Source organism: Lepisosteus platostomus, chromosome 22, assembly GCF_059453375.1.
Source record: "Lepisosteus platostomus isolate fLepPlt1 chromosome 22, fLepPlt1.hap1, whole genome shotgun sequence".
Lineage (NCBI taxonomy): Eukaryota > Metazoa > Chordata > Actinopteri > Semionotiformes > Lepisosteidae > Lepisosteus > Lepisosteus platostomus.
The window spans coordinates 12,655,618-12,682,648 of NC_142632.1; the positions used below are offsets into that span (position 1 = coordinate 12,655,618).

The window sequence follows — 27,031 nt, forward strand, 5'->3', positions numbered from 1 at the left end:
CAGGGATAGGCGTCTCTGCAGTGTGCACATTATGTATGAAAGCACTGGCCTTTTCATCGTAACAGCTTAATAGCATTACTCTAAGCATCCAAACCATGTGAGCTCTTAACTTAAAATCCATCCATCCGGCTGCAAAGCATGAAGGCTGGTAAAGTATTTTTTTTACAGAATGTGAGCTGTGAACCCACCACTTCTTTCTAAAAACTAAAGAGACATGCCTCCTCCCCCAAGATTTGAGGTATCTTGGATGAATTTGCGGATTAATACAGATGAAAATAAACCAGCTATTGTTATAGTGGAAAAGCAAGTAGCGGCTGTTAAAGTTCACTTAAAGCAATTGCCTTAAAAAACAGGTGTTTTGCTGGAAAAACTTTGAAAGCCATCCTGATTATGAAAAAAGTGTGCTGAGATAATGCTTGAAAATGGATTTATCATAAGGCAGCCATCTATCCAGCCTCTATAAAATGATTTTATTTCTTAGTACAAACAATACAGCTTTATTTATCCCAGAAACACACATTTCAATAAACACAAGGTATAAAGCATGGAAAGTACTTCTTATACATTCTCTTGTGATTGGTGAAAATAATTATAAATCTTATTTTAGATCTGGTAAGATAAAGGACATAGGTACTGGCAACATTCAACATCATATCTAAGGTCACAAGAGTCACAGTGAGGGTTTTTTTACATATTAACAAAATACTATGGCTACATAATTCTTTAAATGATCAGTTGATGTTTCACAATGTGCCTACAATTTGTTGATCAAACTTAAAAAGGTTACTTTTTTTGCCTCTTTCATTTACACTTTAGTGATTACATTAGCTGTTTGCGTGTACAGTCTTCAACAGCTCCTTCATTGAAACACTTTTACAGTACTACTGACAGACAGAACAAGTAGCCCTGTGATTCTTTAATTAGAGAAACATTTTAGACATTTTTTTTACAATTTAATACTGTTGAATGTAACATTTTCCTTCTCAAGTTTTCAAAAGAGCATACTGGAACAGAGTATTTAAAAGCTACTGCGGGCTCAAAACACCACCCAACAGAAGGGCTCCCATCTCCTCTCCCCAAGAAAAAGCTGACTCTCGGGAGAGTGAGCCTGTGTCTAAGTTGAGATTGTGCTCTTACTGGCATCTTATTGCTCCTGTGCTCATACCTGGATCTCTCCAAATCCCTTCACAGCAAGTTGCTGAAACCTGATGACAGGTAAGGGGTATTTCTGCTGATATTCCAGCTGATTAATGAAGGCTGCCTACTACTGTCAAGCTGTGGAGCACTACAGATCACGTTTAGACCAGGGATGTCTGATCTGGATATCCTTCTAAGGGTGTCCAATGCTAGTCCCAGCTCCCTAGGACCCCTGGAGATTTTCTAGTCTCTTTAAAGCACCAGCGCCTAACTAGCTAGCTAAAAAACTGCCAGTTTGGTCCACTAAACCCAATAATGAGTTGAAATTAGGTCACCTGCCCACCCAGGACTCCAGAAAATTGGAGTCTCCCATCAAGACCTGACACTTCGGCACATCTCTGCTGTTCCCAACCAAAACAGCACCAGCCTTACGGCCACCCGCTGAAATCTATCTCTCACAGTGCACCTTGACAGCTGGATTATGAGTCTCTGATATTGGCTGAGCACCCTTTCCTGACTTCCATTAGAATTACCTCATCTCGGCTCTGTGGGCAATCAACCTAAAAGTCCAAACTGGCTTGTGTTGAAGTTTCCACACATCGTGGGATACTGATCAATTCCACACGTTTTTTTATTCCGTCTGCATCATTAGTGAATTCTTACGAAGCAGGAAAGACACAAATCAATTCATTGCTGTAACCTTCCTGTTCAGTTGTCTCGCAGAAAAAGGAACCGAACAATAGACCACTGTGAGTATATAAAGTAATGGCCTACACAGCATCTCTTTACACATCCTAAGAGCTAAATTCCTTCAGGATACAAACGGTAGGCCACTTTTTAAAAAGAAATGACTCCATCTCCCCGCATGAGTAATAAATAAAAGAATCAGAAATGGATTCTTCCAAGATCTATCCAGCAGATACTGCTGAGTAAATGTCCCGCTGTGTGACACAGTGATGTCCAGGGCTCAGGCTGGCCTAGCCTAATTCCCAGGCTACCCCAGCTTTCCACCTTTCAGCCATTCCTTCCAGTGAGCCGGTGTGCGCCTGGGCTCTGAGGCTTGGGAAGACGTAGAAGAGAGGTGTCTGGTTCTCAGCGTTGGGGTGCTGGGCCGGCGCAGGAAGGAAAGGCGGCCGGTCCCCGTGGACACAGAGTTCTTCCTCTGAGCCTGGTCTGTCTGCTGCTGGGTCTTCAGCTGCTGGTTAATAATAACTTGGATATCATCCTGCCAAAACATTTTAAGAAATAAAAACAGTCCGTATTATTCAAGTGGACATTTTAAAAGCTCCTGTGGCTGAAAGGCCTTAGAATGTTTCCAGATGTTAGAAATTGTCTCTTTGGCTTCTCATTTAGAAAACAAATGTTAAACTTCTCTGAAACGATGAAATGATTGTGTTCCGGCTGTTTTAACTATCTGTTGCCACTAGAGGGAGCACGATACACGAGAGAGAAGCCATCGCTGTGCAAATCTGAAGAAAGTGAACTTCGCCTTGGTACAGATCTTGGAACACAGACTTTAAACAGACCTGTGAGATCTTCATATCAATTAGCCACTAGCAATCAAACAGGCTAGATGGGCAGAATCTTTAGTTTGTAGACTCTTTATGTTCTTTATATTTTCCATGGCCTCCAACAGATGCATAGCTGTCCACATCAGTGCTGAACGATTTTAATAATTATCATCGTTACTCTGCATTAGTATTTTATGCTTTCAAGGCTATATTATTTAGCAAACTCTGCCACATTTGAACATTTTAGAAAATGATCTTAAAAAAATAAAAACCCACTGTGAATTGTTGTGGCATTTTCTTATTTCACTATTAAAATATCATGAGATGAAGTGTTATTAAAGGTACTATATCAAATAAAGATTACTAACATCAAAATGTAGCAACTTAAAAAAAAGACATACCTGTAACCAAAGTAAAATTCTATGAATAGCAATGGTTTAAAGGTTAGACCAAACCAATTCATGACCCTTATAAGTTTTATTTAAAGATGGCGGTCCGCTCCTCCTGAAATATGGCATCCAAGAACCTCCCAAGCATTCCTGATGTACCACTGGCACCCCCTACAGGCAGCTCTGAGTACTGTACCTGCCAGGCCTCCAGCTCCTGAGACAGCTCCAGCTTGCGTTGAATGGCTTCCAGCAGCTGATTGTTCAGTGACATCATCTCATTCTTGCACTTAATCAGCTCATTCTCCATGGCGTTCTTCCTGAACACAAAATAAAGACGTCCATTTAAATAATTCAAGTTTTGCTCATATAACGAAACAAATCCATTGCCGCAAAAGCTATCAAATTGACAATTTCCGATACTGTTTGAGCCGTTTTACATTTTTATCCTACAAGTATTTCAGAATATCAAACTGTTGTTAACCACGAAACCCAGAGCAAAGTATATTCATTTATTAAAAAAACAATGGCTCACACAACAATATAAGCTATGAAAAACACTTGTTCCGGTACATTTTAATCAATAATACGATACAGCATTCTCACGTGACACGGCTACCGGCTTCTGCTGCTCGGTGAGTGGGTGTGTCTCTACTCACTTTCCAATGGCCTCATCCCGATCCCAGATTGCCTGCTGTAGGATCTCGTCAGCCTTCATTCTTTCCGCACACAGCATCAGCTCCTCCTTCCCAGGCAGAGCGTTCTAGAATGACGGGGCAGAGGAAAATGCCGAGATTAATGCTAATCGGCAATGCAAGGTTCCAAGAACCACTTCATGGCTCCAGACGACCTTGAAACCACCCTCAATAAAATAACCACAGCCTTCGTTTGTAAGTGTATTTTTGCAAGTGCAGTTTCCTTGTACAGTACACTTGTCTTGAAGACACAGCAGCTCCCTTTCTGATACTAAGTTCTCTTGCCAAATTTGTTTTGGTAACCTCCGAAGCATGAACACCATTGCTGTAAACAATTCTTCACAAGATTATAAACTGCCTAATAAGATTCTAATTGTCCTTATTGTTGATGATAGTTAAAAGTATATTAATAATCAAAACTCTAATGACTCGTGTGTTCTGCTCTACTGGACTCTAGTATTGGTTGCCATGCTTTGGTGATGAAAACTTATCGCATAGTGGCACAGAGTTCAGAACCTAATCTTTCATCTGCAGAGAAATAACATGGAGCAGGGTCTGATGTATATGATTGTTTTCTATTCTGTTTTGTGTTGGTTTTTAAATCGACTATCATCTATACATACGTTTATACAATCAAAATAGAGTTTTTAAGGGACCACTTCATATACACTGTGTCAAATAGTAATTTCTTGTTCCTAACCTCTGTCATTAGCAAATAAAGCCAAATGATTCAAACAAAATAATGTGAAGTTAGGATCCTGTGCTGAGATTGTGCCACTAGATTTTGGATTTTTCTTTTATGAGTTCGCACTGTCCACATTTTAGCTATAAACTAACCATAAAACCTTTAAAAATATGTACCTGGAGCACATTTAACATTTTTATTAACTGGTCTAAGTCAGGTTTCCCAAGAGCAGATTTAAGCTCATGTGCCACCGTTACCTGATCTTGGAGCTGCTGTATCAAGTTCTGATTCTCACAAGGAATGCTCTTTTGCAAAACACTGGAGTGATTCAGCTCCTAGGAGACAGGACATTATACGGAGATCAGGTGTCAGTAAATCTATGTCACAGACATCTCTCTGTTGGTCTCATTGTGCATTGAGAACAAGTCAGAAGAGCCTTGGGGAAAGGAGAGGGCTCGGTTTCAGTATCAAATGCACCTTCCAAAATCACCTGCTCTTTCACTCAATCGGCTGACCACATACTGAAAAAACTTCAAGCAACACAAAGGCAGTGACAATGCTACAGATAAAATGGCAGTGTAGAAAATGTTGGGTCAACCCATAGGCTATTTGCAAAAATGGTTTTTATAATGGATCTCCAAAGGGGCACGATAAAATCTTTTAAAGTACGTGGTGAACGTACTACGTGTTCGGAGTAACGTGCACTGTAAAATCACTGCTGAGGTGCTGGTGCCATCAGGATTTAGCACAGTTTGCTCTAAAGGCCCATAAGCTTTGTCCTGACCTTCACGTTATCTTGGTCACTCCCTCCCGAGTCATTCTCGGGAGAAAGGTCAAGAAAGGTGACCAACTGAAACCGCAGGCTTTTTCAGAGACAAAGAACACTCTAACTGAGGTGCAGAACTCAGCCCAATAAATGTTTTTTTTACCAAGGTTCAGATGAGAAGACAGCAAGCAATTTCTCCCTGGAATTAATCAAATCCTCCATGATGTCATTTCCCAAAAAGCTACACATTCTATAGAAAGCCCCCCTATTGTTAATAAACCACCATCTGAGAACAACAGCTACAGTAACAGCTAGTGCCACTGCTGCAAATGACTGACATGCCTTTGTCTGAGTATGGATTTCTGTATCATAGTGAGAGGAGTCCCCACAAAATTGTAATTGATTACTGGAACACCCTACTTGCTGGGGTATCTAAAGCCACACTGAACAAACTTCAGAATGTCCAGAATTTTCCAGCCAGAACCCTAACCAGGTCTTGTGCAAGTGATCACAAGACCTGGTTAGGGTTACCTCATGTATTTCCTACCGTGTTCCAAACCCTTATTGTAGTTGTGTAATCCTGCTGTCTCCTCCCACTGTTCACCTTTTTTTTTTACACCTTTTATATTACAGACGTGCTTTGATAACCAGGTGCCAGCATGTGCTTGAACACAGCTGCATCCCAAAAAGGATATTTCTCCCTGTCCCTCCTTAATAAAACCCTGTAGTCATCCCACCAATCCAATTTTAGTCTTTTGTATTCACTAAAAATGAAAATGAGATGATGTAGGTGTGAGTAGTGTTTCACTGATTGCCTAGTCGTGACTCTGATAGAATGAGGTCAGCTCCTGTTCAGGTGGGTGTTGATGTAATTTCAGCTTCACAAAGAGTGGTGACACAGGAAGAACCTCAGAAGCCTCACCTGAGATGAGTGGCACTGTGCCAGCCTCTGTGCCATCTTTTTTATCTGCGACAGCATTACAAGCAGACTGTCCTGCTGGTTTTGAATATCCTTAAGGCCTTCTTCTGGGGAGCAGTCAGGTATTGGAAGCAGCAGCTTCAGAATGGACAGCACTTCTCTGGTCACCTGCAAATGTTGAGATTTAGTATCGAGCACATGACGCCACATTGCGGAACAGCCTCAACACCCTGAATTCAGACTTTTCAACCCCATTTTAAATGTTTCCAAATCAGAACTGGAATTGCCCAATACAGCAGAATTGAATGGCAAACTGAAGACAACCTGTTAGGAAGAGACTGATAAAAAAGAGATTCTGACATAACAGTAGCTTTAAGTTATTGGCACCTCCTGTCTGAAAGCAGTTAATGCACAAATGCACATGTAACATTTGCTACTAGTTTGCAAGTTGCTTACTAGGAGGAGTCTGTGTTTAAGAGTCATTCAGTGAATAATATTTATTGTTCCACATGAAGGGGTCATGCCCAATTTTGTCAAGAGGAAAAAAATAACGGATGTAAATTGTAAAACAAAATCTAAAATAAGCACAAAGGGAAAAAATGCAAATAAAGTCATAAAATAACATCCTTCAATGCTATAATTGTTTATGCCTCCTGCCTATGACACCTCCAGGATTACTGAAACATGCTTGCTTGCAGACTGATGTGGGTGTTTTCAGGTGCGTTCTTTGCAGAGAGACAGGAAGTCTCTTCATATAAAAGAAAGGGTAGATTGAAAAACATTTTGAAATTCACTTTTAACTTCGAGAAAAGCAACAATGAGAGTACAATATTTTAAAGGATGAGTCACTTTGCTGTAATAGACTAAATTAGTGTGAAAATTGTTTGATTCTAGTGTATTATGAAGCATGAAAGTGGGGGGAATTATTTTGCCTTTTTGGCATCTAGCTTGGAATACAGCATCTTACTCACCCTAGCTTTAACCCACCTAAATAATGACATGGCCAAACTTAATTATGTGCCTGAATGTGTTAGAGAAAGGAGATATGCTAAAAGGCATTAAAAATGCAACAAATGCTAATGGATCCAACATTCATTTGCTGCATTTTGCAATACCTCTCAGTATATTAAATATAATGCCAATGTTAAATTTCTATTTACTTCTATTTACGATCGAAAGCTCTGATGAAGCTCTGTAGGCCTGGAAGAATTATTTGATTGTCAGCATTATACACAGGAAGCACAGAAGCACATTGTATTTGTTTTAATTTCGGAGATAAAAACCTCTAGTGCATCTTCGTACCCAGTGTTCCAGATAAGTAATTATGGTTGACGTCAAGTGTCTGGGATAGTTACAGTTACCAGGAGTGACAACAGTTCCTGCGCATGTCGTACACAGTCGGTAACAATAGCTGTTTTAAACTTCAAATGTACAGACCACAGAAAGAATGGCTCAACAGAGTGTGTGGGTTTTATTTTCTATTTATATACAGTATGTATGACTTGCTTATCAGAGGCAGTTTCCTTTAGGTTAACCACTACAATTTTCTTCAAGAGACCCAAGTCACATGCCTGTGTGATCATGAGAAGAGGATAAGAACACTGCATAGGCTGAAGTTAAGTGTTTTCCGCTCACTAAAATGACAAAAGTTCATTGACGATATCCTCCAATCCAATCTCTGATAAACAACCACAACTTAATGCCACTGTCATTTCAGAGAATCTCTGTATCTTAGAAATGTGTTTAATTAAGCATCACTTCTGAGTTATAATGATAACAAAAATAAGAACAACCACACACAGCAAACAAAATGGTTTTGACAATCCAAACCCAAACAGATCTGAGTGAAAACACTATCTTAATAGGTTAAAAAAAGTTCTGAAGCATTTAGCAAATAGAGAATATGGAACTACCTCCGGATGGGGTGCTAATCCCCAGCAATGCAGTCACCTGAACAGTTGAGGTAAAGCATTCAATAGCTGTGTGTGCCGTAGTGACTCAAACCCACAGTTCAGAACACTAACCACTATTCTACCCTGTATTAGCAATATGTTTTTTATTAGCTTGTCAGACATTAATGTGGTTCCTCTTTTAATGATTAAGCAGTCAGATTCCTAGATGATTTCCATTAGATCAGGTTTAAGAATAATGTGTCAGAGTGTGATTCACAGTCCCACTTTCTGCTGTGCTATTACATTACTTAATATAGACAGACATCCTGAGCTCGACAGAAACAAAATCTTTGAAACTCAGATTACTATAATACAGAATCCCACCTGAATCTGCTACTTCAAGTAGATAAGAGCCTAAACTAACACCATTTCTGAAACCAAGCTTCTGTTTTCTTTTGTTCTGCAGTATATACAGTAATTTAGCCTCGCTCAAACAGGTCCTACAGGACCTTATACAAACGAAAGAGAAGAGGCCATTTAGCTAGCATGTATGGTAGCAAATAGCTAATAGATCCAAAGGATCTCATCCAGCTGTTTCCTGAAAGCCCAGGCTATTGGCTTCTACAACTTGCAACTTGCCTGATTAGCTCGTGCCTCCAGATCTCAGTTATAAATGCACTCTCAAAGTTTCCACTTGTGGCCCCTGGTTCATGCTTCCCTGTTTATTCTGTTATTTAGTCTGTTAGGTTGACTTTCTCAATGCCTTTGAGGATTCCAAGCACTTGTTATCAGTTCCCCTCGTAATCTACGCTGTTCAAGACCTAACAATGATTCAGTTCTATCATCACATGGCAGATTAAGGTGGGAGGGTTTCTGATTGAAGCAGTACGTTATACATGTGAGGAAAGGGAGTGGCACTATGTTTTGATCTCTGTACACTCTGCAGTAGCTCAGCGTGGTTCTGGGATTTCTGCCCTACTCCCAGCTCTTGCTGTATTAAGTATCATGACGATAGCATGAAGATTTGACACTGGATTGCTGTACCTGCTCCTTGTCCTGGCTCCAGCTCATGCTGTCCAGGCTCTGCTCCAGCTCCGACTGCAGGGACACCTCCCCCCCGCTAGAATCCCGCAGTGAGGCCTCCTCCTGGAGCTCTTCGAGCTGTGACTGGAGATGCAGGCTTCTTCCTCGTGCGATCTCCACCTCCTGCTGACAGTCCTTCAGCTGCACACAGCACAGAAATGCACAGTCTGGTCAGGGCCAGCCCAGCAAACCACTCGGCAAGCACGCATTCGACCCCAGAGGGAGGCCTTCAGCATTCATCTCCGAGAGGCTTGCAGGTACACAGAGAAAAAGGTTTTTCATTAGTTGACCTGTAACTGCACGGTACATGGAAAGACAAAACCCGTAAAACAGGAAAAAAAAACTTGAGGAATCATCAAATTTGCATTCAAAATGCATGTCGAGTCCTGCACTTTAATGTTTAAATAAAGCGCATTGCCCTCAGATGTAAACAAATGCACGCTACATTCTTTGTTAACCAAAGCGTTACAGCTATGGGAGAGCTTGCAGATCCAGATTCCAGTTAGTCACTGCCTGAGCCTTAAAAACTTCCCAAGTATAGAATCTTGAGGTGCAAGTTAAACAGAAATCTTACAAGAAAGGATTCCAGACAAATAAATCCAGTAATTCTGCATGCTGATACCCACAGAGAGTGGAAAACATGGTAAGCAGTTTCTGTTGGACTGGTGCTCTATAAGCTTAGCCTCTTCAAAATGTGTTTATCACACAGCTACTAATTAAACAGTCAGGAAGTCTAAGTAATGGATCAAAGAACACATTTTTATTAAACACTTAAAGCCCTCTAACCTTTTAATAGCTCCCCTTGTTCATTTTCTGTGCAATGAAGGTAGTTCTCAAGACACAGTGTTCCAATGCTTGTGCAATCTACCGAATAGTCATGCATTTTCTCCCAGCACTATAATAAATGCCCTTATTCTTCACTGTTACAGAGCAGTCCACTAAACCTATTATCAAAGCATTCTGTCGCTGCTCTGTCTTTGTGAAAAGTGACAGAATTAAAACCCAGGTGAAAAGTCCTTTGTACCCGGTACTCTCTGCCCAGTGCTGGTCTCAGTATATGTACCTGCAGTGTCTGTTGCCTGCTCTGCTCCTCCAGGCTGCTGACGTGCTTGTGCAGACTGGCCATGCTGTCCCGCAGAGCGGTCTTCTCCTGGCACAGCGCCTCAACCTGCCTCTCCAGATCGAGCTTCTTCTCCGACAGAGACGCCACCTGGTTCCCAGAGAGACACACGCAAGTAAGCATGGGACCGAGACAGTGGGGCATCCTCCATGACGTCAATTGAATCTCAGGTTTCATAAAAGTCAGATTTGTTTAAATTTTTGCTTTATCAAGACCAGTAAATATATTCAGTAAAATTGTGGGAACGAGAAGAGGTTTCCTTTAAGAGCCACAGCCAGCACTGGGGTGCATTACAACCTTTGTGTTTAACTTGTTCCAGTGAGCAGTGGGCTGCTGTCTCACCTGTTCCCTCAGAGTGTGGATCAGTTCCTCATCCTGTCTCCGAAAGCTGGCCTTCTTCTGAAACTCATCCTTCAGAGCCTGCACCTCTGCTGTGAGCGCCCTCTCTGTTTCAACTGCCTGCCCAGAGGAGAGACACATCCTGTCAGCTTTCAAGCCCCAGAGACTCACCACAACTGATCATTCACCTCCCTCTTTGATGGAGGTGTTATGATGGGAGTGACCCAGGGGCCAGTTACGCCACGATACAGCGCCGTTCTCTTTGTGTTAAAAGGCTCAGTAGGTTTGGTCAAGCAGTTTAACAGTAGTACTCGGTGGGCAGAGAGCCTGGACCGTCATCCACGCTCAGTGAGTCACTCATTTCATGAATGAACCCACGCTAGTAGCAACATTTCTTCACTTGCCTTGGGTCCCCACGTCAGCAGTGACACACTGAAAAAGCAGGAAGTCACATGGGCTGTTTTGACCACTCATTAAAACAAAAAAAGCCTTTGTGGATACTTAATAGCACATTTGTATTTTCACAGTGTGTCAAAGTTTATCACTCTTATGAAGCATTTATTTTGCATCACTATGATTTGTCATACGTTGTTTTATACTTGTATTATATTACCCTGTTTTACTGCATCCAACACAAGGGTTCTCAGCTCTTTACCTGCCCACCCTGAGCTATAATATTCTAGGCTGTTCTGACAACGGCCTGCACTTGTTTCTGGATCTGAGAGAAACTGACTCATTCCCCAGGGTATCCTATTTCATGCGTCTCGGACACTGTTCAGCCCTTTGTACCCATGCGGTATGATGGGACATTGCCATTCATCTGATCATTTTAATAGTCGCAACGAATCAGCTCTTTTTTCTCATCTAAAACCAGTCCCCTCCCTGTTACTTTTATAGAGGATAAAGCACTTGATTTCTTAGAGAACTTGATGGATGATGGATGCACTTTGTGACGATCATTTCTCTTCCTGTAAACACCTCACTCATACCAGCTAATTCAAGTTTTGCACATGCACCTAAAACCCCCCAAAACAAGTTACATCATGGCAGTGGTCCCAGATGAAGACTTCTCCTAACCCTCTCTCACTCAGGGTGTGCCTGGCACCTCCACATGTTTTAGCAGTATCCTGTAACTGAGAGTTTACGGTTGTGTTGTCCTTTTCCATTTTAAAAATGCAAACAGAAATTTTTAACGAATCAGTCATTCTACTGAGCCAGAAACACGAACTTTCGATACAACACTGCCTCAGTCCCCACCCCCCACCCCCCAACTGATACAACGTTGCCGAAAAAGACCAAAATTACAGTTCACTTCACTAACGCTGCCCCAGTGTTCCATTTGCAACAAAAACAACAATTCAGACATTAGAGCCGAAGTGCAGAGCAAAAGGTTCCCCATTCAAAGCCCTGAATCAGCAGTTTGTCAGAGCTGTGTCAAGTCACATCACACGGCGACAATGGCAGATGAAAGCCCAGCAGCAGATGGAGCGTGGTATCTTGGTCTTGGCAATGACATCATCACGCCACATTAGGCAGAGCGTGGAAAGCACACAGAGGGAGCACGAGAGGAACTGGGATAGAGAGAAAGCCAGAAAAAGAGTAAGACAGCAAGAAAGATGAGTCCTGTTTTTTTTTTGGCTTGGGATGCCTTGAGCAATTGACCAGCAACAATTTAAGCAGTGTTACAGTGGGATACTATAACCTAATTTATTCATTTAAATAACACTTTTATCCAAAGCTACTTACAGTTGTACTCATTTTTATAGCCAGGCATTATTAAGCAAATGTGGTGCTCAAGGATACAACAACCGTGTCTCACCTGGGATTCGAACCTGCAACATTCCAGCACCCTAACCCCTGCTCCACACTGCTGTCTGGAGAGCACCTATAGCTTATGCATCAGCTAAGAGGCCCGTTGGCTCAGGCGGAATAACAAAGCAAACACAGAATTCGGTCCCCCACCTCGCGAGCCCCACCCCCCCCTCAGCTTGGGCAGCACAGGCCAGATGAAACAGCTGACACCCCAAGCCACACTGACCCCCAGGGGGACTCGAACGGCTGCTGTGATGGACAAACGCGTCCCCAGAGAGTGATTTAGGAGAGTCACGCGGGCTTCGGACACACACTGTGCGAGAACAAACACAGGAAGGAGTTACTGGCACGTGCAACAACAACTCTAATTTTCACTGCGTTACACCGGTCTTAGTTTGGATGAGGAAGGAAGATTATATTTAAATATATAAATATATTTAATATTGGCTCAGACATATTAAAACCAGTTTAAAAATGTATAACATTATAAAAGTAGCAAGAATGTCTGCCATTGCACTCTTTTCAAATTCTACTTTCTTGCACCATAAATTAGTTTTCGCTGTGATTCACGACTTGATTATGATAGATTAATTTTTAATTTATCATACATTTATAATGGGTCTTAAGGCCCTCAACTAAGAAGCCGCTTTCGGGTACAGACATCTTTGGGTGTAGAAACTTCTTTTCTGCCTCTATGTCACAAGGGTAATGAAACAGAATTGTGCTCTGGGTGAGATATCATATAACCGGTTGACTGACCTCTATAAACTAAAGAACAGATTAAGCTGAATTCTGTCATTTTTGGGATGAACAAGGTTTCAGTGTGCAGAGATAAAATATAGCATTAAGAGTTACCAGAGAGATTTTTTTTTCAGATACATAACATAAACATAACCTCAGAAAATACAAAAAATGCACAGAACCTTGCCAGTGATTTAAAAACAAACAGGAAAGAATGGGTGTAACCCACCATCATAGGTCCCTGTGTAGCAAGTGTAAGATAAAAGAATCAAGAATCTTTTGGGCAAACGGGCTGTTTATAAACCAGCCATTTTAGTTATCAGCACTTTCTAGTCCATAACAGTTTAAATGTCTACAACCACTAAATCAGAGCCTAATTCTTGTGATGCAGTCTTGTATGCTTCCTCACTGCCCTCTGAAAACACTTACAGCTCTCCCCACCCCAATCCTCCACACTCACCCCCTGCCAGGAGATGGCAAACTTTGACCCCTGTCTTGGAAGGTCAGCTTCCTGCTGATCTCTCCGCCCCACTTGAGCTGAAGGAGACCTCTTGCTCCTGCCTCATTCACACACCAGCTCCTTCTTTGCTCTATGATATTGGTCCAGTTGATATCCCTGTCTACATTTTCATACTTTAGGAAGCACACTTAACCTCCAAGTGTGTCACCACCAAATCATAAAGAATGCCCCGTATCTCTTACCATTGCAGTGTTTTAAATTGCTACAGATACTGCCATTTCAGAAGACATAACAGGTATGAAAAAGCACTTGTCAGAGAGATACGAGTCCTGAAAGCTTCACAGTTCATTGGTTCAACACAAGGACTCTGTCTGAGGAAAGTGCCCAGATTAAAGGCTTAGATTATAAAATGAAAAGAGCAGGCTCAATATTTGTATTGTATTCCACAGGCTACTCAAGCTTCTTAAGAGCTTAACGTCTACAACAGCTCATTACACACTGCTCAGCATCCCTACTCCCTACAATCTCAATGTCTCTGTGGAACACTCTTCTGAAATCCAAACTTTCAGAAACATGCAATATGCTTATGAAAGCAGTACCTCAAAGCCCTACAATCATAGCCGGGCACAGAACATCTCGTTCAGTCAAAAAATACTTCCAGAGAGGTTTATAGTAATGTCCATTCTTTAAAAAATCCATCTACCTAGATATTTAATCTGTCTAGTCACAGTCCTGAAAAAGTAGAAGCAAGAGGTTACTTTTAAAAAGATCTCATCTTGTCGGCAGAGCTTACACGACAAAAACCAAATATCATAACTGTGTCAGAAAAAGGGCCACAATCACTGCTGAGCACAGAACATCTTGTTCAATCAAAAACTACTTCCAGAGAGTTTTATAGTAATGCCCATTCTATGTTAAATTTTGATGAACATAGAATTATTAAGATAAAACTTCTGTTCAGAACACAGTAGGACATTTCACTTGCATGATTTATTTCCTCATATTTATGCATACTCTAGCATGAACATTTGATATATTATAACTCACAATGGATTAGGTTTTGGCCAAGCAAGCAAGTGATAAAAAGAATATTTGAAAGCTTGGGATTCAAACCTACTGTACATGAACCCCAACCAATTAAAAACATTTAGCAAAATAACACATTCTCAGAGTGCACAAAAGAACACTACATAATGATTATTCATAATATTGAAATTAATGTAGCTGCATAGCACGTAATGATAACAGCATTGTCATTATCAAAGAAAACCTCCATCAGCTGAGGCTCTGCTCCAATCTGTTTGAGAAACAAAAACTTAAAGTCCAGAATATGTCAGGTTCAAGGGCCACTTGAGAATAAGCTGTCTGACATTACTGACCACACACCGCTCATGAAGGATAAATACAGCTTAGGCTCATTTTTATAAGCTTATAGTTTTGGTCCTGCTGCTAGCACAATGATTAATTCACCAGTCAGATCTGGTACACTGCCCAAGTGATCTATTAACAATGGCTAAGAAAACGCTAACTAACAATGACGGTAAATTCTCTACACAAGGAAAACCGTCTCCCGACAAAATATGTTACCCCACTGCATTCCTGGAGCAATGCTCACATGAAGCTTTTCTTGTGCTGCAGGGGTTTGAAAACTGGCCCAGCTTGAAATGAGTATCTCAAAAATGCATAGCATGCTTCAGTGTTTTGTGTGCAGACTACAACACTGTACAGCTGGAATCCAGGGAATGCTCTTGAAAGATTTAGGTGCTTACAAGCTGACCTATTTTATTAATTGGAAAAACCATAATAAACTGTTGCATACATAATCCACACTTGTGTACAGAAACTCTCACATGTTAAGCTAACATTACACTGTTATTACAGAAATGTAGTGAGATGTGTTGCTAAGTGTTTAAATACAAAAACAAACATAAGATATTACAGCGATATTGTTTCAGGTGCACTGCAAATGTTGCTCATTGCCAACACAACTGTGTCAACATTACAAGAAGAACTGATGGTGGGATAATATTTAGAAATAGCAGGTCTGCTGGAAGCCACAGTACAATGGAAGCACTTGCAAATAGTTTCGGATTTTGTAAGGCCAAATGTTCTCTTCAGAAAATGTTGATAAACAAGGTAAAACTGTAGAACTTCTCCCCCTGTTCACATCATTAACCTCCCCCATCCCTTTCCTCCCCCAGATTCCACACAGAAATGGCACAGATTCAAACCCAGGAACGGAGAGATACAGCTCTTACTCACCATGAGAGGTACTGACAACCTCCTCTCAGAAGTGGTATTTGTCACAACATCAGGTAAAGAGCTGTCTGCAGAGGGACTGGGAGGACACTTTGCGGTATTAAATTCTATCTTGACAGAGCAACTGGACTCTGAAGACTCCCAGTTCTGCCATTCATTCACTGCTCTTGGAAACACAGACGAATCCATAGTCTCTTACTCAGGCAAATATCTCTGTAAGACTTCCTTCTCTGTAAGTGCTCAGATGGAGTGATAATTTTGTAAACACGCTTTTCCTGCCCTTGGAATTCTGTAAAACACTTGCCATAGGCCAGAGCTGTCTTCAAAGCATGAGACTAATGAGCAATGTTTTAAAGGAGACTACGCCTTCTACAATGAGGGAGAGACAGTCACAGAGTATAAGATGTAAACTACAGGCCTTCTCAAAACCTATATCCAAGAAATGTTTTGAGCATCAAAACCAGCTTGTTCCTGATCTTATGAAAATATTCTTCAACCTAGGTAAACACAGACCTGTAATACTTTCCACTTCCTGTGTTGTGGATTGGAATAGATTTGGAGGCTTTCAAGTTCCATCAAGGACAATGAACTAAAATGAATTACAGATCTTGAATCTTGAACACGCCAAATACAGTTGATAAGAAGTGAGACAAATACCGTATACCACACTATTGCTATTTCATATTAATTACTGACATACCAGACAGAACATAACTTCCAAGCAACAGAAAGAATTCTACATATTTATAGAAAATTTAGAAATCACCAAGGCTAAAAAAATATAATATATAATTGAAACAAATGCAGAAAAGGTCTGGCTACCAATTCCACACCTATAACTATTATGTACAACATGAATAAACCAACTGAAAGACAAAACAGGACCTCTGATAGCTTTCCCTTGAGGTCCCAGCCCTTGAATTATTTTTCTTACATGTGATTTTCAACGGTTCATGCACATCGAGGTCTTGCATTTTGAATGACACCTTTTACTTATTTCCTTAAAGATCTTTTAAAATTTCTCAGCTACACAAAACATAGTCTAACTAAACCAGGAACTGCAATGTAGACTGTTTAGTGCCAGGAATCACGATCCTTCAACTCTAACGTCATGAGTGGAAAAAAAACTTTCCTTGTTTCCTTGTTGTTCTGCTGGCCTGTCTTGATTTGCTTCCTGTAACTCATTACACACTTCCTTAAGGAGTTTATAGAAAAACTTATAATGTCCAAATTAGCCAGTTTTCAAAGAACATCATACTGTATACCTTCCATTGAGATTTCAGAGTCTGAAATCTTAATAGTTAAATTTGACTATTTGTTACACCACTGTTAAATGTTGCTGACAGGTGTTGCCTGTAGTACATTAAGTTTCAGTGGTAGTGTTCAACAAAGCCACACCTACACTATTTTTAGCTCGGAAACAGGTATAAGAGGCAGGTGAGGCCCAACTACAATCTAAGGCTACTTTGATAAGGTTCCTAGTCATGGGAAAGTTGATTTTCCTCCCTACTGTGCACAATTGTTTAAAAATGATGTCATGCTCCTTTTACTGTAGCCATAATGAACCAAGAGGCAGGCAACTAACAAACTACTAACCTTTACATCATAGAGTAAACTATCATCTTAAGAAAACTTTAGAACGGTGTTATAAGAAATAAAGCATATTTAGTTACATGCATGAAAAACTACCCACCACCAGAAAACAAATCTAACCTAATGATCAATGAAAAGAGGCATAACTCGTTTTTATAGTAAATGTTTATTTGAAAAGTATTGTGATTTAAAGCAATTACCAGTAGAATCCCTCAATCGTCTAAATTTGGTTAATATTCAAATCACTTGCATTGAATATCTGCATTGACAAAATGCAGTAAAGCATAGTTCATGCTCCATTACCTCGAGCCTGTATGAAGATATTTTCAACAGTGCTTTTTCAACATTTCCAGAGGCTAAACAGCTAAACATGTCCTGTCACAAGATGAAAGGAGTATGTGGGAAATTCCAGTCGATTTCCTTCATGAAACAATTCTTGCAGGTGCAGAAAATGAAAATTCTGTGGCATCAAAGGTATGCGTGGAGGGCTGACGAGTACCATCAATGAAACGGCTTGAAATGTAATCTGTTTCAGGGCAAGCCGAGTTACACAATCCTACCTAAAATTCCCAGAGTTTGGAAAATCCCTAATTTAGAGGAAAATAGACTGGCTTATTGTCGTAACCCGCCCAGCTGGGGGAACGCCAACTTTCTTTGGAACCCCCACACCCCTCTTTTGTGAAGAAAGACCCAGGGTGTGACTAAAAGGAGAAAAGGAGTAAAATAAAGGCAACACTTTGGCAGAGAGAGGGATGCACAGGCGCTGATACTTTCACTTGGGTCAGCAGAAGTGGATGAGTTTAGAGATGACCACCTCTTGAACTTTCATTTAAAACTCCATTACTTCCCCCCGTTAAAGGCTGTATGTTTTAGTTAATTGCTTTTTTTTCCCCCATTTTTAATCTGATATGGCTCCACCTCGTCTTAAAAACCGCATTACCTTATCGAGCTGCTCGAGGAGCTGGTGGTTCTGCTCGGTGAGCTCTCTCGCCATCTTGTTCTTCTCCTGCTCAGTGGTGCGCAGGGCCTGGGTCAGCCTCTGCACCTCGCTGCTCAGCTCCCTCACATCCTTCTCCAGCTCCGTCACCTGGCTCTCCCACTGGGACTGCTGCCCCTCCAGCCTCACCTGCAGCTCATGTCTGCCCTGCTCCAGCTCCTGGCGGGGGGTAGACAGAGACCAACAACCGGCTGAGGCACACTGGTCAGCTTGGCCAGAAAGCAGGAACTTAGGGGTTTCAAATGCTTCCAGTTTGCTCCTTTATCTTCAATATGGTAAAAACAGAGCACGATGCCAAATGGAGACTGGGCTGGACGGACTTCACAGAAGTCATTATAAGTTTATCATATTGTGATTTATAAAGAAAAATCACAAACGATACTCAGACAGACTATGTTTGTGATGACTTGTTTGCTGAAGATTTTTTCTTTCACATGGTCCAGATTAGAAGGCTGTCAAAGGAGGACAATGCTGTCTCACTCTCCACACGATCGTATCATATGTACTGTTAAAACACGTGGGACATTTCCTGTGAAATATTAACCTGATTAGTTAAATACAAAAGTATTTAAAGGGAGAGCTCAAACTGCAAAGACATTTTCACAGTTTGGAATGAGCAGCTTTCTTCAAACACTTTGTAAAACATAGAGATTTGGCTCAAATTCAATATTCATTTTAAGATCTGTTGTTAGACTTAGATATCTGATTTTTGCACTTTACTACTGAATAAAACAGTCCGTTTTTTACATTAAGACCTAAGAAGGTTCTACAACAACACTTAACACTATTTGATCATTATTCCTGTTATGCCCTGTTTTGTGAGCAGCATCAGGGAATAAGAAGATAATGTCATTTATCAAAGAAAGATTACTTTTCACCTAGACACTAGACTAGACACGTCTCTCAGGCGAAGTGCTCACCACTCTCAGCAATTTCCTCCTGAGACGTTAAATAAGACCATGTCACAAAAAAATATAAATTGGCACATAACGAATGTAGGTGCGCTTGTTCAGCGGCGCGACCTAAATACTGTACATAACGGTAAAAAAAACAGTTTTTTCCCTCATAGATTAACTTCACCAGAAACAATACAAAAACAACTATGTACAATAGCTCAATAAGAGTGAGAAATACAAAGGCTTTTCTGTCTGATCGTGACGTTCACTGCTGCTTATCGTGCAAAGTCCCAGCTACAAGGATTCATAAAACGAAGAATGTATTTGAAATGCCTCTCTCGGGGTGGTATATTTATGCCCTTGTTAAGCTGTATTTCACTCCCCTGGCTGCACCGAAATCTCCAGAAAACTCGTTTAAGTACCACAGGTATTTACGGTGAACAAGTGCCTCTATAACTTACGGCTTTTGGTTGTTCACGAAGAACAGGGAACGTCTATACTTTGACTTCCCAGCGATGCGGTTTTCTGCACTCTGGTTTCTAGGCAATTCACCCAGAGATGGCATGCTCCCAAGATCACAGAGAAGGGTCACTATCAACAAGTTATTTAATGTCCCTTCTTTTATCTGCGGGATAGCGGAAGCGTGATTCATCTGCAGATGAAACAATCCAAGCACTAGCCTAACTTTTCCATCACCCATCGCTCTGACGCACCAGGTACGAGCATTAAAACATGATGCCTAATCCATTGCCATCGAAAAGAACATTATTTTAGCACCGTTACCATTTTCGTGTGGACTTGTTTTATATAGAAAATATTAGACAAAATCCAAACTGTAAACACCTGTCAAAAACTATGTTTTTATTCCCGTTCCAGAAAAGTTGAAGAAGCGAAGGACCCCTCATTAGTAAAAAAAGAAGGGGGTTTATTATATGCATTCAACCCGATGTTGGACATAGGTATATTGTCACAGTAATTGACATGTATTTAATATCGGATAATGCAACATAGGAGTATCAGCTCTGAGGTTAAAGAATGTAATAATTGGTCAGCTTAAAGCACTTAAAATGGCAAACACAAAATGCCAACAAATAATTGTAAAAAAAAAAATCTAATTAAAAACCCGTACCGCACCATGCTGGTTCTGGAATGTGTAAATCTAAAATGCTTTGTACATAAACGTGACTCACTGTTTCTTAACACTAAAATTAGTTCAGTGGGGGTTTTGTTTCTTTGTTATTTTAACGGAGGCTAGTGGAAAACCAGACCGCACACACAGTAACGGTATATTCACAGCGTGTGTGCAGGCAAAGCGGGGTGACAGGATAACCACAGACAGTTCCATACACCAGACTGCGTTGTGTTCATGCCCTTACCTCTAATCTGTCCGCGTACTTCTCATGAAGTGTTTCGTTCTGTTCTTTGAGTTCGCCGTTTTCCCGAAGAAGCGCATTCCCCAGCTCGGCAGCCAGAATCAAATCCTCTTCCTTTTGTTTCAGAGTCACCAAAAGTTCGCTGGGGTCCTGACAGCCGGACAGATCTTCCGAGTCAAAATCGAAAGAATAAAACTCTTCCTCGGGTTCTAACGCGTGTGACTTCACTCCCCATCCATCCAATCGACTCATGACTTTTAATTAAAACTAAAAAAAAAAAGATAACAAAAACTAAGTCAGTCTTAAAAGTGCATAAGAGACGCGGATTTTGTACTGCCTTTCAAGCAAAGTTCAAAAAACACCATCCATACATATAGTACATAGGCTTTAACCAGGCTGTGAGTCGAGTGTGCGGTCGACTGACGCCTACTGTAGGTTTGTTGATCACCCCGAGTGTATCTGAAAGGGAAAAAAGTGGGCAGGTCCTTTATAATTCTCAGGTGACTTCACTAGAGACAAAACCTGGAGAGGACACGCCGCGTCACCAAGCAACAGATGGCAATACGAGAAGCAATCTTTCCTATCATAAAAAACGATGGGGGTTTCATAATTGGAGTTTCAGATTGAGCAAATTCAGAGCTCTCTCACTCCGAACCGATATGAAACCCGGGAGACTGGCTTTTGTTGCGTTGGGTGGGAATCAGGTGCTGGTGAGAGATTGAAAAATTGAAATTAGTAGGACTTTCAGGGAGCAATTTAAAAATGCCAGAGGCGCCATCAAAAAGCCCGGCGTCTCAAAATTGCATTTGTGTTCAGTTCAGTATTAAAACCCACTCCATAAGGCCCTTTCAGCAACTTTTCAGAATCCCAGCTGGTTTTCAGGTGAATATTATCATGCATTCTGTTCGTGTAACGCTATGAAATCCCTTTCCAACGAATCATATAGACGGACTGATAACTATTATAATACAATATTAATTAATAAAGGTTTTCAATGTTAACTAAATGGACCATGTAATCCGATTTATACTGTAGAATACCAGATTGTGTAATTATACTTGTGTGGAAGGGGGTGTCTATTGATCCAACACTGTAACAATAATGTAACTAAGGCATAAACTAACGTTTGCTATTCCAAAAAAATGCAAAAGGTAAATATACATATATCATAAATAAATCAAATCACATCCAGAGGAATATGTGTGCAGAAATAAGAACTTCCCTTTTTACCCCCAAAAAGTTAACAAAGTATTTGGGTTTTTGTGTTTAAGATATTGACTCACCTCTGCCTGAAACCCCTTGTCGGCCAGTTGTTTTCTGACACATGACGCCTGATTTGAGCTGTGTCTGTGAGGGCACCCCGAGTGCACATTGGGAAACGTGTCTCAGTGCTGACATGTGATACATCAATGTCACTTTTCTTTTGGTAACATCTGCCTTATGTATTACACTGTTTTTGAACCCAGTTTTTAATGCCATGACTTTTAACATCACATTTTGCTGAGCAACACAGAAACCCTACAGATTCAATATCTTTGTCATTCTGTGTCATACCTACACAACCAAAGTTGAACCGCTTATTGCACAAATTTTGGTTTGGTCAGGAGGGGAGTTAGACCACTCCCTGTCCATCGCTGCACAGTCCCAGTCTGGGAATAGGAGGTGCTCTATAAACCCCAGCAGCTTTGGCAGAGACACTTATCTGACAAAAACAAGGTGATTTTCTATTAGCTGAGGGTCTGTGCAATAGATTCCATCCACCTTTGGAGAGGCACAAATTTTCCCCATCCAATTCTGCACTGCAGTTTTTCTAAAGGTGATCCACCCAGACAAACAATATTAATAAAGACTTAAAACGGAATGAAGAAGGGTGATTTTCTATTGGCTGACTGTCTTAACATTGTATGTTTCACCACTTTTGATGGTGCAAAAAATGTTTTTGTCCCTGGTTATAGTTTTAAAAACGGATTGAATTTAAATATAAGAAAGGATTTGATTTAATTACAAATTTCAGATACAGCTCCTTTAAAAGCTTGCATCTTAAAACCTTTTTCATTGAACAGAAAAAAAAAACATTTCTATGAAAAAAATATAGCAATGACAATTTTTACAGTAGTATAAATGGAAGAAAGGCGCTGTAAAAACGTCTAATAATCTTAGATTTGTCAAACTTGGAGATTAGTGGAGGCGATTTTAAATTAAAAAAGGACCCTCTCAAACTTTAGCTGAATGTTCAGGGAATTGCAGTTAACCGTGAAGAAATAACAAAGCAGGTGTTTCAGCTGCTTGTCACTTCGCTTAATGTTGCTATACTCATACGCTACTGCGGTGGCTGAAAGTCTTTTATTTTTATTGAAGTTCGGCTATTTACATACACTTCCGGATCATTCGTGTCGCTCAGTGTAGCTTTTTCTTATTTAAACACCAGAAATACAAAAATGGAGACAGAATAATGAAACATATACAGACTAGCTTCACCATACTCGCACTGGAGCGCGTCTCTGCTACCGGAAGTCGGGAGTGTTACAATATGATGTAACACTGGGGACATTTCCGGATCGGCTTTTAGTTAACACAAGGTCGCTCTCAAGCAGAGAGACAGGAGAGGATCGGCTTGTTTCTGACATAGAGATCTGTTTTATCTTTTCGAACAAAATGCCAAGCAGAGGCAGTAGAAGCAGGATGTCTAGAGTACCACCTCCGGCCAGGTAAGAGAAAATAATTACAGAACTGTACCTCATAATACTTTTTGATCATTTTCGTGCGCAGCGTGGCCTAGCGAGTACATTGCACTGTACTTTTCTGCCGTGAAATACCCGTAGGTATGTCCAGCCGGAAGTTTCTAGAATAAGGGCTGCTTTAAGGGAATCTGCTTGTTTCTTAAATATAAGCTACCGTGTTAAAAGATGTCGTCTCTGTATAAGAACGGTGCCTTATTCTTAACAGTTAAAAGGGTGACTGATGCGTTTTGCGAATACTGTGAAATGCATTAGTTAAGTTAGGTAATGCACACGGTGTTTAATCTCTCATATAATTTAGTATTGCAAGAGCTATTTATAATTAAGTCACAATTGCAAATATTAAGTTTACGTAAGAGATTTAGCAGTGCAGTTTGATTCAGGAGTAACTTGTTTTGGATTATATATAAAAAAAAAACATTTGTTAGACCTTGAGCTTTCAGAACAGAAGTGGCGAGCCAGGCTTGACGATAAATAAGAGATGAATGTGTGCTTGGCACTCCGTCGACCAGGGTAATGCTCTCTGTCTCCGCACAGCCGGGCTCCACCAAGACCGATGGCCAGGGCTGCCCCCCCCGCCCCACCCCCCTCCTCCCTGCCTGCCCCCCCCGCCCCACCCCCCTCCTCCCTGCCTGCCCACCCGCCTCCCTCTGCCATGGCCGCCCCCTCCGCAGCCCCCCGACAGCCTGGGATGTTTGCCCAGATGGCGACCACAGCAGCCGGCGTGGCAGTGGGCTCTGCTGTCGGGCACACACTAGGCCATGCCATGACAGGGGGCTTCGGTGGCGGGGCAGCTGCAGAACCAGGCAGGGCCGATATCACCTATCAGGTAAGCGCTTCATGACCGGATTGTAACTCTGAGCTGTGAGTGTAAACCTACTCAGGGATGTATAAAATGAACCAGTGTTTTTTTTGTGCAAAACATGCTGATCTGTTACTCTTGCAAAATAACTGTGCTGTGCCCAGAAATGCCACACAGTGGTGGTGATGGTGGGGGGGATGGGTGTAGGCCCTCTCCTCTGATCTACCCACCTTAAAGCTGTTCATCTTTTTTCACATCACGGGCTCCACAGCCCCCTGCCAGAGACTTGGTGCTGATTACAGGGGCGGCCGACAGCACTGCTTGCCTCTGAGCACAAGCGAGGTTGTGGGGGTCGCTGTGTTACTGAGAAAAGAGGTATCTCTGGCCAACTAATCCCACCCTACCCCGGCTGGTGTTCAGCCATCGCTTGTGAAATACCATTCCCAGTCAGGTACTGACGTGGGCCAAGCTCGAACCCGCGGTCAAAGCTCTTCATTCAAAGGTGCCCTTTAAGCTCTGCACTCAAGGATTCGGACTGCCTGTTTGTGGTCTAACCTGTGAGTAACTGTACCTAGCCCGGATAAGGGTGATTGCCTCTAGGCAAAAGGTCTGGGATGTTTTGCTCACAGCTGTGGTTCAGCGAAACAGTTCATGTGTGCTTTGTGCCCACAGGAGCCTGCTCCCCCAGCTCAGCCCATGTACCAGCAGCAGGCTCAGCAGAACCCCTGCACGTATGAGCTGAGGCAGTTTATCGAGTGCGCGCAGACCCAGAGCGACCTCAAGCTCTGTGAGGGCTTCAGTGAGGTGCTGAAGGAATGCAAGTTCTCCAATGGTAAATCACTTTTAACTTTCCTAACTGGAACTCACAAAATAGATATTCTTTTTGACAAACCAGAATCTGGTACCTGACTAAGATCTCGGGTAGTAATGTAATCGTAACTGATGTGCCCTGCATTATCAATAGGGAGACTAGAGATGGAAACCCCATCCCACAAGTAGATAGACATGGTGACGCTTGTCAAAACCATTTAAAGGTTTTCTCCGCTTCAGTAATTCCAGTGAAGTGCCTTCACTTATTCTTACAGAGGATAGTTTGTATTAAATTAAAAAAATTCTAATGTCATTCTTTAGGCAAATAAACAAAATGCTGATGTAATATTAAACTAAATATAATTTTAATATCTTCTTTATCTTCTTTTTTCAGGGTTGGCATGAAAATCCAGAGCACTGAAATTAGTTCAATAATAAAAGGAATCCAGTGCACAGTAAATATTTAATAACGCTCAGTGTTGAGTTTTCTCTTGTAGACTGCCTTTATTTGATATGCAACAAATTCTGCTTATTTCAGGTTCTGAGATAATTGTCTTATAAAAATTGTATGCGTTTCAATTCCTTTGCAAATAAGACAAGAAACCTGTTTTTTTTTCTGTGTCAATTTGTCTTTAAATACCATGTTGTCTTTGAAAATTGTGTACTTTTTGTCGTAGGGGAAACTTTATTTTTGATTCTGAATAAATGTTCCCAGTTATTTTTGTCTCCTTCTTGCTTTCTGATTGAGAAAAGCTGTAGTCTTTTCTGGGGAATAAAATGGCATTCCAAGGTATGAAGGACAGAGGCTGTGGTTTCATGTAGCTGATAGATTGAAGCACAGCCATCAAGAACCGCAAATGAGATTTTAGGAATTGTATTTTATACTAATGGTAATTCCTGACAGCTGTATTTTGTCGTACAGTAAGTAGCCTTTGGGCTTTATAAATGTCATGGTCTGCATTTGCGTCTCTCTAAACAAGGAACAGCTGACAGTAAATTAGGTAGATTGAATTGGTAAAAATGAAGGGATGGCTACTACAACACACCATATTGACTGCTCATGTGTCAGTTACTTTGCATTGTTGCGATAATGATGTTTAATACCAGAAAACACAAGTTGAGGTTTTTGGCAAACTGTTGATGCCCATAACATATATATTTTACACAGCAGTGAAGGAATTAAAGCCAGTCCCTCACAACAGGGTTGGCATGAATCACAAAGTGGAAGAACAGAAACTTGTTGAAACGAAGAGTGAGAAATACCATGGTAGTAATTATGTACTAGAAAAAATGTTCACAAATCATAAAGTGCAGTCCATATATATTTGGACAGTGACACATTTTTTGTTGTTTTGGTCTGTACTCCAGCACATTGGATTTGAAATGAAGCAATTCCTGAGGTTAAAGTGCAGAGTGTCGGCTTTAATTCAAGAGTATTTATGTCTATACTGGGTGAATCATATAGGAATCACAGCCCTTTTTATACATAGTCCTCCCATTTTAGGGGACCAAAAGTAATTGGACAATCGGCTGCTTAGTTGTCAAATTACTTTTGGTCCCATGCTGTTGGTAAGTAGTGGGATGCTGGGACGCGATACTTCTGAGAACAGGTTGCTGTTCTAAGTGGAGATGGTAGACCAGTAGGCTGTGGTCGTCCGTCTCGAACAGAATTCCTAAACCATTGCCCTAGTTTAGTTTAGTGACTGGGATTACTGTCCTGCCCACCGGGAGGGACGTTAAACTGAGGTCTTAACTACTTTGGCATTACAGATCCCAGGGCATTTTCATAAGTGTAAGGGGGGTTAACTCTGGCATCCTGACAAAAATCCACTTGGGACTTGTGCAATCTGGCCTCCATAAATTTCCCCCGTGATTCCTCTGATGAAGTAATCTGTCACTTCTCCACCTGAGTATATGTATAGTACATGTACCAGTGCAGAATGTTGGGTGTGTGTTACCCAGGTGGGGCTGCACTGAAGTGGTTGATAAAGTATGCAAGTCTTTATGGAACCATAAA

General features: G+C 41.2%; 2 protein-coding genes across 5 annotated transcripts; one reads left to right on the forward strand and one right to left on the reverse strand.

Annotated features, from left to right (window-relative positions):
• Positions 1–449: 449 nt before the first annotated feature.
• bicdl2l (bicaudal-D-related protein 2-like) lies at positions 450–21,115 on the reverse strand. 3 transcript variants are annotated; one of them, XM_088615620.1, is made up of 10 exons: positions 20,668–21,115; positions 18,339–18,554; positions 10,537–10,653; positions 10,138–10,284; positions 9,036–9,215; positions 6,103–6,267; positions 4,672–4,749; positions 3,694–3,797; positions 3,234–3,354; positions 450–2,362 (listed from the first exon to the last, which is right to left on the reverse strand). In XM_088615620.1, exons 1-10 carry the CDS (start codon positions 20,914–20,916, stop codon positions 2,132–2,134), a joined length of 1,608 nt encoding a protein of 535 aa, XP_088471746.1. In that variant the 5' UTR covers positions 20,917–21,115; the 3' UTR covers positions 450–2,131. The 3 variants fall into 3 exon arrangements, with proteins under 3 accessions (XP_088471746.1, XP_088471747.1, XP_088471748.1); XM_088615621.1 differs by lacking the exon at positions 4,672–4,749; XM_088615622.1 differs by lacking the exons at positions 18,339–18,554; positions 20,668–21,115 and adding an exon at positions 15,809–16,041.
• Positions 21,116–23,200: 2,085 nt separating this feature from the next.
• On the forward strand, positions 23,201–25,732 carry chchd2 (coiled-coil-helix-coiled-coil-helix domain containing 2). Of its 2 annotated transcripts, XM_088615591.1 has the most exons (5): positions 23,201–23,372; positions 23,940–23,968; positions 24,002–24,231; positions 24,877–25,036; positions 25,409–25,732. In XM_088615591.1, exons 1-5 carry the CDS (start codon positions 23,320–23,322, stop codon positions 25,417–25,419), a joined length of 483 nt encoding a protein of 160 aa, XP_088471717.1. In that variant the 5' UTR covers positions 23,201–23,319; the 3' UTR covers positions 25,420–25,732. The 2 variants fall into 2 exon arrangements, with proteins under 2 accessions (XP_088471717.1, XP_088471716.1); XM_088615590.1 differs by having other exon boundaries at positions 23,940–24,231.
• Positions 25,733–27,031: the final 1,299 nt, after the last annotated feature.